This window comes from Protopterus annectens, chromosome 1.part2 (genome assembly GCF_019279795.1).
Source record: "Protopterus annectens isolate FY-2018-M chromosome 1.part2, PAN1.0, whole genome shotgun sequence".
Taxonomy (NCBI): domain Eukaryota; kingdom Metazoa; phylum Chordata; order Ceratodontiformes; family Protopteridae; genus Protopterus; species Protopterus annectens.
The window spans coordinates 110514518-110526961 of NC_056727.1; the positions used below are offsets into that span (position 1 = coordinate 110514518).

Here is a 12444-nt window from a genome sequence, read left to right on the forward strand (position 1 = left end):
GTTGTATTCAAGCTTGCTCCCAGGAATATGATTTGTTGACAAGGTACCAGGTGTGATTTATTTTCGTTTATGGTGTACCCCAGACAAGTTAGCACCCTTTATACAAAGGCCAAATGACTCAAAAGTATGTCCTGGTTTTCTGCCTGAATTAAACAATTGTCCAGGTAAGGGTATATCTGAATATTTCTTTGCCTGCAAAATGCAATGACTGGGGCTAGGCAGTTTGTGAATACCCTGGGCGCAGTAGATAAGCCAAAGGGCAGTGCAGAGTACTGGTAGTGATTGTAGCCTGCTTTGAAGCATAGGTATCTTCTGCAATATTCCCTGATTGGGATGTGCAGGTATGCTTGCTTTAAATTGAATGTTACCATCCAGGCATCTTTTCCTAACATAGGAAGCAACTGGTGAAGAGTCAGCATCTTGAATTTTGGAATCAACAAAAAGGTGTTTAGAGTAGACAGGTCCAGAATAGGACACCATGAATTGTCTTTTCTGGGTACCAGGAAAAGTCTTGAGTAGAAACCTTGTCCTTTTTCCTCTTCCTGGACAGTTTGTATAGCCTTTATGTTTAAAAGAGAGAGTAATTGCTTTTGAGCCTCTGCTCACTGACTTGTGGGTAGGTCTGCCCAACCTTTTGATGTTGGCAATGTGTGGAAGTGAAATCTGTATCCTTTGGACACTATATTTAAAACCCATTTGCCCTGGGTAATGAATTCCCAGTTTTTGGCCTGCAGACCAATCTTTCCCCCTAAAGGAACATTCAGTTGAGAAGTGCTTGGAAGTTTTAAAATCAAGTCATTGGGACAGTTTTCCATAGGGGGGGGGGTCTTACTACGCCCAGATTTGGAAGCGGAAGCCCCCCACTGCTTAGTCTTGTGCGCACCCTGGGACTGAAACCTGGGGTTTCTGCTTTGTCTGTGTTTGGATTGAGAAGGCCGGAAAGGACCTATTCTTATAGGGCCAATTCCTACTAAATCTTGGAGGTTTAACTTGTAAAAAATCTTTAACAGTTTGCATAGATTTAGCTTCATCTTCCATCGTTTTAAGAACTTCCTCAGCTTTGATGCCAAACAGGTGGTCCTGATTTAAGGGAGCATTCAACAGTTTAGCTTTAACATGATCAGGCAAAGATTGCTCCTTAAGTCAAGCATGCCTTCTGAGTACAGACCCAGTGACAGCAGCCCTGCAAGAGGCCTCTAAAGAATCAAACCCACATTGCAAAGTATGTTTTCCACCTTGTTCAGCAGAATGCATTAAATCCTGTGATTCCTTATTTTCAGCACAATCAGGAATCAACATCATTTTCTGTTTAAGCAATCCAATAATATGTTGTTGATACTTTAACATATGAAACTGACAGTTTAAGGCCGTAATGGCCAAGGCTGCAGAAGTGTAAACCTTCTTAACCCATCTATCCAGCGCCCTGGAGTCTCTATCAGAAGGGGTAGGGTTTTTGGCAGTAGAAGCCTTAATGCCCTTGGGTCCCTGTGAAATAGTCTCTGGATCCACAACAGGATTTTTGAAAAGGAACTTGTGAGAATCAGGAACCCTGTAATATCTGTCAGGTTTTCTGGGAGCAGGAGGCAAAGAATCAGGGGCCAAACTAGATTCTGAAAAGGCATCAACAATGTCTAGTACAGGAGGTATAGCTAAAGGCCTATGCTGAGGCAAGAGTAAGAAATCGTGAAGCCGCTTTTTCGAATCAGAAAAATCCTCGCTTTCCCAGTGGAAATGCTCCCTTAGAGTGTACAAGGTTTCATCAAAAGAAAAATCCTCTGGAGGGGAAGCAGAGGGAATAGAGTCCTCTGCATCAGAATCCTCATAAGTAGATAAGGGTAAATCCAAATCATCAGAAGAATCAGAAAAATCACAATCCTGGTCAGAAGATTCATAAACAATTTCAGTCATAGGTCTCTTAGAAGAGGGTGGATGACTCCCCCTGATTAAAGTTATAAGATCTTCAGCCATTCTTATCATTTGTTTTTTAGGCATAGAGGCCTGAGCATGCAGTCTGGGTGTTGGTTTTCTAGGCATGGTTCGAGGATTAGGCCTTAAAGAAGAAGGAGGCATCGGTTTAATATGCAAGTCCTGAATACACCCTCAGAAGCCGGTGCCTGCACAGCAGCTCTGGACCCATCCAAGGTACAGACATCCGCAGGTTCCACAGTTGAAGCATCTCGCGGCATACCGGACTCCGGATGGGTCTCAGTAGAGGCCTGCGAATCAGAAGTAGCGGGTATCAGGGGCTGCGAAAGCACCTCACTGAGTACCAGGAACTGGCGACTGGCTTAGGAGAAGCATCGTCGGCAGCATTGGACCTAGGCAGCCTCTCTCTGTCTTTATCTTTGCGTTTTTTTGGAATTCCGGTAGTCGGATGGCTTACCAACGACATTTCTGGATAATTGAACCAAGAACCGAAATATTTAGAGGTGAAAATATACCAATGGCAGATAGTGTGTTGATTAAATAAGGCACAAAACCAACAGCAAGTTACATCGTGGTCAGGGCCTAGGCAAGGAATACAGTACGAATGAAAATCTTTGTGAGGTATTTGCTTTCCACAAGAAATGCAATTATTTACTTTTACTGATATCAGTAAGGAGCAAGAAAAAGTTTCCCCAATGGGGTACTTAGCTTTAGTTGAAGACTTTGGTTCTGAAACTCAAAAACGAAAATTTCAGAAGCCGGACGACCGGCACTTGCGAACTGCTTCTGCTTTGAGCACCGCACGGCAAGAAAGACTGATGTAATGGCGTCGGCTGCATGTTTTATACCCCTGACGACCTGATGTCATGGAAGAAGGGACAGCAACCGACGCAGGACCCAAGACTTTGTTAATCAGGCCAACTGAGGGATACTGCAAGCAGATAACCCAAATGTGATGACTGCAGCAGGGAAACACGAAGAACATCAGCACAGCAGTCATATTTCTGAAAGAGAAACTGCATCTATTAAGCTGCAGTAAGTGTATATTCGTGATACCTGTGTGTGTTTCTGCTGAATCCGTTTTATGTACTGCATCTGAATGGGCTGTACTTCCCAAATGCGGCATCTGTTAAGCTACTTTTTCCCCTGAATCTGTTAAGAAACGGCAGTCATATCAACTTAAGCTACTTTTACTTTTTTTCTCTTCAGCTGTTATGACTGCCATTTCGCTTTCTAGTTGCATCTATAAAGCTGCAGTAAGTGTAACTCAAGATACTTATGTGTCTGTTGAATCTGTTTTATGTATTGCATTTGCATAGGCTCTACTTTCCAAAGGCAGTGGTAAGCAGAGAAACGCGGCATCTGTTAAGTTACTTTTTCCCGAATCTGTTAAGAAACGGCAGTCATATCAACTTAAGCTACTTTTACTTTTTTTTTCTCTTCAGCTGTTATGACTGCGTTTCTCTTTCTAGTATTATCTGTTAAGCTAAGGCAGAGTGGTGTGTGTCTGCTGAATCTGTTGAGCTGTTTTATGTGCTGCCATTTTTTGTGCTGCAGAATGAAACAGCGGTCATATCAGGTAAGCTAAGGCAATGTTAATACTTTTCAGAGAGAAATGACAAGTCATATCTGAGTTAAGGCAGAGTGGTGTGTGTCTGCTGAATCTGTGAAGCTGTTTTCTGTGCTGCAGACTCAGACAGAAACAGAAACAGTAGTCAGTTATATGTTAAGTTACTTTTACTTTCTGTTCAGCTGTTAATACTAGAGATAGTCATATCTGTTAAGCTAAGGCAGAGTGATGTGTGATGAAGCTGTTTATGTACTGCATGGGCTCTACTTTCCAAAAGGCAGTGGCAAGGAGAGAAATGTGTCATCTGTTAAAGCTACTTTATTCTAGCTCTGTTAAGAAATGGATGCTACTAGAGAGAGAAACAGCAGGTGTAGCTGTTAAGCTAAGGCAGGGGTGTGTGTGTGTGTGTGTGTGTGTGTGTGTGTGTGTGTGTGTGTGTGTGTGTGTGCGTGTGTGTAAAATGCTCCAGTTAGGTAAAATTGGTGATGGTTAGAGTGACTCAAACCCTGTACCTTAGGTACAAAGATCAACAGCCTAAATTCTCTACTTATACCTCCACCACTTGCAATTCAAGGAGAAGTTTTACATAATGTCTGGAATGTTTGGCGCATATTGTTGGTCTGTTCCCCTTAAAAATTTGTGGTTTACTGGCAAATCTGTGAGAACCAAATTCACTAAATAATGATAGCCATTTAAGTTTCAGTCTTCCTATCTTTAAGGAAAAGTATGGCAACACAAAACATTTTATTCTAGCAACTTTTCTAAGATTATACAAGCAATGTGTCCCTGGTTTTAGGCCTTTGTCACCCCCCCCCAATAAATTTTGGCTTTTAACAGATTTCTTGTGCTGCAGGGAGATAGAAGTTTAGTGCTGCTTATGACAAGTCTGTTTGTGTTGTTAGTAGAACAATTTGCTTTTGATGCAGAAGGCTGTGGTTTCTACTCCCACAGTATGCAGATGGATTGCTGATACCGTACTGTGTTGTACTTTTAAAGCGGATGGGTGCTGCTGTTCTGAGAATGTCCTAATTGGTGGAGATACCTAGTAACTATGAACCTATCAGTTTGACATCCATTCCCTATTGTAATATTACTAGCTTATCATTTTTTTAATGCAACATAGGCAATTTATTCCTCAAGGACAACAGACACTTTATTTGCAGATAAAACAATGAAATATAAAGTTGTTTGCTAGCAGCAACCTTGTCAATAGTTACAGATCTCTTTAACGTGGAATTATTTAGATGGCTTTTACGTCCGCAGAGATTGTGCATATTTACTGATACTGGTTGACTGTAGAAGTTTGAGTAGACTTTTATGATGGAAATTTTCTGAATTGGGCAGTTTTGTCATTATTGGTTCATGCATTTTGTTTCATTATTTACTGGAAAAATGTTCAAAACAATAAATTTAAAACACACTCTAACAAGTGTGCTGTATTATACAAGGGATACAATTTAATAGAATCAGGAAGGTGTATCAAAAACCACATGTATGTTTCGTGTGCAAGGGGCCTATGATTTGAAAACAGCCCACAGGCCAGATGCATTTTCTTTGGGTGTTGTGTGGCAATGTGGGTTCCAATGATGTTTTAATGAATGTGACTTTCAAGGGCAGAGACGTTTTAATACTAAGTCTGTGTTCATTGTGAGACAGTATTGCTTTGTTTACCTGATGTCTATTAGTGTTTGTGCATTGTGCTATAAAATGTAAAAAATAAAATCCAAACAATCATTGTAGAAGTAAAGCAGTATGCATGTTAGCGTTTATGTTAAATGGGGTGAAACAGGCAGGTAATGGGACATTGAAATGGCTGTAGGGGGACACTGGTGTCATGTTTTGGTTGTCTGTTCTTCAGTTTGCGTTTAAAAGTTGATATCCCACAATTCTATTGGAGTGGATGGGGTTACATAAGTATGTATGCAAATATTATGTTAATAAGCGTACATATTTGTACCTATTTTTCATGGGCCTTGTCCAGATTTTTGATGTTTCCAGGTTGAGAGGTATGACTACTACGCTTTCTAGGTGTTAACATGCACTAAGCCATCAACAACAGTCATTCAATTTTTTCTAATGCACTTAAACCCAGTAGCACACAGAAAGATAAAATTAGCGTATTTATTTTACTTTTTTATGTTATCTTTTGCAGACTAGGTTAGTACCACTAGGCCTGGAGCCTCTCTTCAGATGAACTTAAATACACTGGTAGAGAAAAAAATGAAAGAAAACACTGTCTACTCTGAGCAATGCTCATAACAATTATAAACATGTACAGCAAGACTAGAAAAAACAAGGAGATAAAAATATAATGCTGGCGTGCAATTCAGCTTTAAAAAGGGTAGAAATAATTATCCACGACATGCAGAGTAGACAAATTACTTTAACAATCACAGTAAACAAAAATAAAATAAAGGAAACAGCACTGTCCCTCTCATGAACAACACACTGGTTTCTAAACTGCATATTAAAAAGAATAATACTCACACTCTGCAGCATTTCACAAGTGTTTTCAGGATGCTTTCTACAGAACTATGAGAAAGAAAGAAATGAAAGTTGGTATACAGAAGGGTTACACATGACATTTTACATTAACCTTTATGTCACTAACTGCTGAGTGTACTCAGGTGCAGAAATTTAAGGTAATAAAAGTGGTAGTACGCATATTAACAATATCACACCAATAAAGTGTTAGTACTACGTAAGTATGAAAATGCAAAGTATTTTAAAGTAAAAAGTATACTTTTATATAAACACAATGGAAAACAGTTGGTTACTAAATTACACTCTTTCACACATATGTAGGCACAACTTCCAACAAGGAATGCAACAAGTTAAACAGTTCCACTTTTACTGTGGACTGTTCCATAATCTGCAACTGGAGATTAGAGGTTACCACAGCCATCTTTTGTATTAACTGTCTTCAGTAAGAAACAAGACAAAGGATACCAGAATCAACTAAGATTCACAAGGAAAATATCATTCTCACTTCTCACAATCTCTGATATTACCAAAAGAACTCTGTACAGAAAGTCACGTGCATTTCACTAAGGAGAAATGTCATACCCAGTAATCCACCAGTAATCCACTGCTTGCAGCCAAAGTAAAAATCCCAAGTACTTAAATCACTAAAGGCAAATTAAAGATGTGATCTTAATTTCCTCAGTAAGTGATATAAAAGACAGTTCTCTGCAGTGGGTAGAACACGGGCATCTTTTTTATGTTCCATTTCGTGGACCTTGAGATACTGAGCTCCACTGTGTGAGCACTGCATGTCCCCTTAACCCACCTACATTAAATAGAGAATTGACTGCATCCAGCATCTACATCTCTCACCCAAACCCCCACAACACACACATTCAAACTAGGGGGCAGTGACTGCAAAAAAAAGCACACTAACTGACAAGGTTATAAACTGCTTAACTTGCAAGTTTACTTAAGTATCTCTTACCACCATAATGCAACAGCTTAAGATTCACAGGACAGGGGGATAGGAGCTCAGAATACTGCACATGTAAAACAGGACTCTACAAAATCAACTCATATACAATGGGTACCCACCTGTCATATCTTAGTTTAGTGGGGTCACTTATTACTGTGTGAAATATGGAGATAGAATTCCAAGTACTATACAACACATCCCTCAAAAGGTAGGAAAAGCCCCAAAAGTATAATAAGGGCTTCATAGCAGGATGTTCTGAATGATACTGTACACCAACAGCTCAGGTGTAAGTTACAGTGCATGGAAAAGTATGCATGACTGCCCAGTTGTCTAAACACAGCTACCTACATTGGGCAAGTTCCTAAAACATGCACCATGGCAGCTCCTATACCAACTGAGGGAAGAACTTCTCCAAAGTGGGCAATGGCTTATCTCCCTGCCATAAACATAGTATCTGATGGTTTACTATCAAAATGTTGAAATTCACATGGTCGATGTTCATAACGTTGAAAGTCATTACACCGAATGTTCAAAATACCGAAAAAAATGTCTACATTTAAATGGTCGAAAAACATCCGCACACTAACACTAGTATTTTTGCAGGGGGCTGTGCCCCCCTGCACCCCCACACTCCCTGCTACTTACATATTACAACTCCGAGATTGCACAACAGTGCAGGCAAGGGAAAATCCTTGCCCTGTTTGCAACATAATGTTGACAGGTAACTTGCATGCACTTCCTGTCGACCAAATGAAATACTTAATATTCATGTGTTGACCATATGGGTCGATCATATGAACGTTAGACCAAATGAATTTCAACATTCTGACAGTAAACCGTATCTGACATGGTCAAATATCTTACATGAGGTAGAATGGATAATGGTCAATGAATAGCCAGGAAATGAAAGATACCCCCTGCCACCATTTTCTGTGCTGAAAAATAAAGCTGACAAATGAAGACCAGCTAAAAGCTGAGAAACCACTCAAGGAAAAAGAGTGATCTAAAGACAAAAAGACAGAGACTACCATCATGGAAAGTCATACAAGGCTATGTAAAAGCAACCTCCTGAAGAGCTGAGGTCAAACAAGCTGTGGGGAAAGTCACCAGTAACAACTTCTGAGACACAAACTCCAGCTCTGCTTTATTCTGAAGACTAAATCAAAGCAAATACAATGACAAAAATATGCAATTATGCCTTTCATCAAATCAAAACAACTGAAATAATTGAAACACATAGTTAAATGCGGAAGAAAAAGTCTAGATCAAGACAAAGTTTATGACAGAGGACATGCAAACTTAAAGAAAAGAGGAAATACCCTGATACAGACAGAATCCTTTCCAATAAGACTTGCATTCAGGAAAAACAGGTATTTTCCTGGTCTCTCTCTAGATAACACAACAATGATCTGCAAGGCGTCTAATTCTGTAATGTGATATCAGAGGAGCTAAGCATTTTGTGAAAACTCTTGGAGAAGTGGACAGCCCAAATTGTAAAACACAGAAGTGGAAGTGATTATGTTGCTAAAAACTGCAGGTATTTTCTGTGACTGTCTGCTATGGGGACAGAGAGGCAAGAGTCTTTGTCCTGAGTGACCACGAAGGCAGCTTGCAAGATCATGGGCAGTAGTTTTTACAACACAAGCATTTTGGAATTTGTGATGTTGAGAAACCTGTTTAGCTTTGAAAGGTCCAAAATGGGCCTACAGATGGCCTCCTTTCATGGAACTAGAAAAATCCTTGAAGCCTTTTCCTTCTTGAACAGCAGTGACAAGCTGAACGGGTCCCTGGTGAAGCAGTTCCCAGAAGATAGGTGGCAAGAGGTTTTCCTGCTTTTATGGAGAGTTTGGAGTGCCCAAGAAGGGTGGGATTTCTCTAAACTGGATGTCATACCCCCCTTTCTATGATGCTGAGTACTCATTGGTCCTTGGTGATGGTTTTCCATTGGATTAGGAAGAAGGAGAGTCTTCCAGCCAGAGATGTGGAAGGAAGAGTGGATAGGAGTATGGGAAGCTGGGGATGAATATAGTCACAGTTGGTTATATGTGCTGAGAGGGCTCTTTGGAACTCTCTGTTCTGTGTGACTGCTCTGGTTGCCATCTCCTGGATTGTCTGAGACTCTTGTCACAGGGAGGCCTCCCCTTGCCTTGTCTAGGGGAAAAAGGCCAAGGTTTTGAAGGGTAATTCATTCCCCGCACCCTGATTCCCCACAACCTAAGTAATATTCACCCCTTCAAATCTCCCCTTTACCACTAATTAAAACATGTACTACGATATCTATCTATGCCTAACTATCAGGAAATAATTCAGTTACACATTGTCACACACTGTTGTTCGGGCTGACACGCTTAGAGCACCTTGAAAAGCATAGCAATAGGACTGCTTTTAACCATTATATTTTCTTAAAACGTAGAGTAATATGACTGCTTAAGTTACTATGCATCCCTTAACTGTATTAATCTGTACATATCAAATGTTACATGCATCTTTTCTGATTTTGTATAATATTGTCTGTTCCTACTAACTGCTTTGAATATTATGTACTATTATACTAACTACCTTGTGAACCGCGGTGGTGGTGCTTCAGTAGCGTTGTCGCCTCACAATAAGACGTTGTCCTGTTTGATTCTCAGCTAAAGCGTCTTCTGTGTGAAGACATGCGTGAATGGGCATACCTTCGTTGAAGGTTGTACGTCAGGGCAGGCAACTCAGTACGTAAAAATCTACTGCCAATCATTAGCGGACCGGAGTGCCGCTGTGGCGAACCCTAACCAGGAAAAGCCGAAAGATACAACATACTAACTACCTTGTGGAGCTTTTCTCCCCGGCCCTCCACTGAAAATTAACTCTTTTGGCACAGTGGACTTTCCCAGTAAACAAATGCCAATAAATAACTAATAAATAAAAAAATAAATAAATAAATCCTACTGTACCTTGGTGGCTGAGACAGATAAAATTCCTTCACAACTTTTATTTGCTTTCTCTTTTATCCAGCTTTTTGAAAAGTTGTTCAGCTGGGATGTCCAAAAAAATAATTCTTTGAATAGTGAAGCATCTAGTAGTTCAGCCTTAGCCAGATCTGACAGGGGCAGGGTCATGAGCCATGCATGTCTGTGGATGATAGAACCTATAGCAGCTGTTCTGTAAGATGCATCCAAGGCATCCTAACTATAATTTAGGGAGTGTGTGGAGACTGAATTTTATCTGCAATAGAGTCCACCTTAGGTAGAATTTTGTCCTGGACAGATAAAGCACATGGAATTGGCAATTCAAAACTCTCATTGCCTGGGTGGCAAAATGTAGAAGTTTTTTACCCAAAACCTGTCTAAAATTCTACTTTCACTATCATCAGGTAACGGAAGTCTAGTCTTTCCCTTAGGTACACCTTTTGTGGATTCAGTGGAGACTACTGAAGGGCCAGCCTTTGGATTTTTGTAAATGTGCTTGTGAGATTCAAACACTCTGTAAAACCTGTCTGGTTTCCTAGTAGCATGAGATAAAGAATCAGGATGTAAAGCAATGTCTTCAAAGACCTAATCCAGAACATGTACAGAAGGAATAGCAAGTGGCCTGGGAGAAAAACTTAACAGATTCAGACCCATTACAGGAAACTGCTAAGAACTGTTTGCTTCCCATTTGAAAGCCTCCTTCATTCTATAAAGGGTATTCCACAGGAAAGGTCCTCAGGGGAGAGGTGGATGAAAGGGTGCCAGAGTTTGACTCTAGGTAGGTTTGTGGGGACAGGCACCCCAAGAAGGACAACTCCTCATCTTCTGAGCTAGAGAAACCTGCATCTTCCTGAAAGGCCACCTCCCTGCTTCTTTTGAATGGAGAGGCTTCATTAGCGCAAGTATGGGAAGGCTCTTTGAATTTCATGAAAGCCATGAATTCCTGTGCTATTTTTTTTTTTTGAGGTCTTGGGCTTTGTTCTAAGAAGTGGTTGCAGGTGGGGGTAAAAAAAATACAATAAAAGAAGTGGCTTGCTTCAGTTTGGGAGTCCATTTAAAATGGATGAACTGAGGTTGCGGGTCCACTTTTAAATTTCAAAATACCAAAATCTCGAGTTTTGAGATACCAAACTCAAAACATCGAGATTTTAGTATCTCGAAATTCAAAAGTGAACCAAAAAAAAAAAAACAAGTAAAATAATGTTGTTGCAGGGGGGGCAAGCCCCCCTGCACCCCCCTTGCTTAAATATATCAACTCCAGGATCGCGCTACAGTGAAGAGAACGGTAATGCTCTGTTCTCTTCACTGTAGTGCGATCTTGGAGTTGGTATATTTAAGTAGGGGGTAGGGGTGCAGGGGGGCTTGCCCCCCTGCAAAATAAAAGAAGTTATGTACTCACCATAATGTTTCATGTTTGTAGTCCATCCCGCCCTTCATTCTTACATATGGGTTCGAGCCGATCCTCGGCTCCGACTCGGCCGATTACAAAGCTCAAAGTCTCTAAGTTAGCTCGTGGCAAGGTAGGTATCCCACAATGTACTAGTAACAATCCCCAGATCTTGTTTGCTGCTGTCTATAATAGTGAAAGAAAAGTATTTCCACAAGAAAAGACAAAGATGAAAGGTCTCCACCTCTAAGGAAGACAGACATTATCTTGTCTCCAGATCCTCCAAGGATACATGGACGGGGGTAGGTGGGTGGGTTCATAAGAATGAAGGGCGAGATGGACTACAAACATGGAACGTTACGGTGAGTACATAACTTCTTTATGTTCTGTAGTCCTATCTCACCTTCACTCTTACATACGGGACAGCGTCCCTAGCCCCTTTTTCTCGGGTGGCTCACAGGAATATACTCCTAAAAACCGTGGAACCAAAGGAGGCCAAGTCCAATTTGTAATGAGTAATAAAGGTATGAGGGGTAGCCCAAGTTGCTGCTGCACATATACTGTCCACTGGAATTCTGGCTTGAAAAGCAGCAGATGTGGATATAGATCTGGTGGAATGAGCTTTAATTTTAACTGGGAGTTCTTTGCCATTAGAGGAGTAAATAAAAGATATGCAATTTGAAATCCAGTTTAATAATGTTATCTTGGAGACTGGCATTCCTTTTCTTGTCTCCGAAAAAGATATACAAAGACATATACCTCACACTTTAAAAATGAACTAAAAGCTTATTTTCTCAATTCCAGAACCTGCCCTTGACACGACCCTACCTAGTCTTCCTTCTCTTTATGTAACCTCAAAAGGACCATACTTAGTACCTCATTACACCTCTCTCTCCAATGTGACTACTATGCATTTGCACAATTTTATACAAACAAAAAATGTTTATCGTTGACCTATTGAACTATATCAATGTCAAATTGTTACTTAGCTTTTTTTTAATGCAACTTTAACTATACGCATGTAACCAAACATATGTGAATCGTTTTGCTATAACTGCTATTATATCAATATTGTTTAAAATTGTACTTGTTTTAAAACGTATTACTGGAAACTTTCTCCTCGGGTCTCCACTGAAAATGGGCCACAAGCCCAGTTGGACAAACCCGGTTA

General features: G+C 40.4%; 1 protein-coding gene across 1 annotated transcript in view; it reads right to left on the minus strand.

Moving 5' to 3' along the window:
- PSME4 (proteasome activator subunit 4) overlaps positions 1-12444 on the minus strand; it is a 2990260-nt gene that overhangs the window by 2562898 nt on the left and 414918 nt on the right. The window contains exon 4 of the mRNA XM_044055122.1: positions 5984-6028. Coding sequence (XP_043911057.1) covers positions 5984-6028 — 45 coding nt within the window. The remainder of the gene's footprint in view (positions 1-5983; positions 6029-12444) is intronic.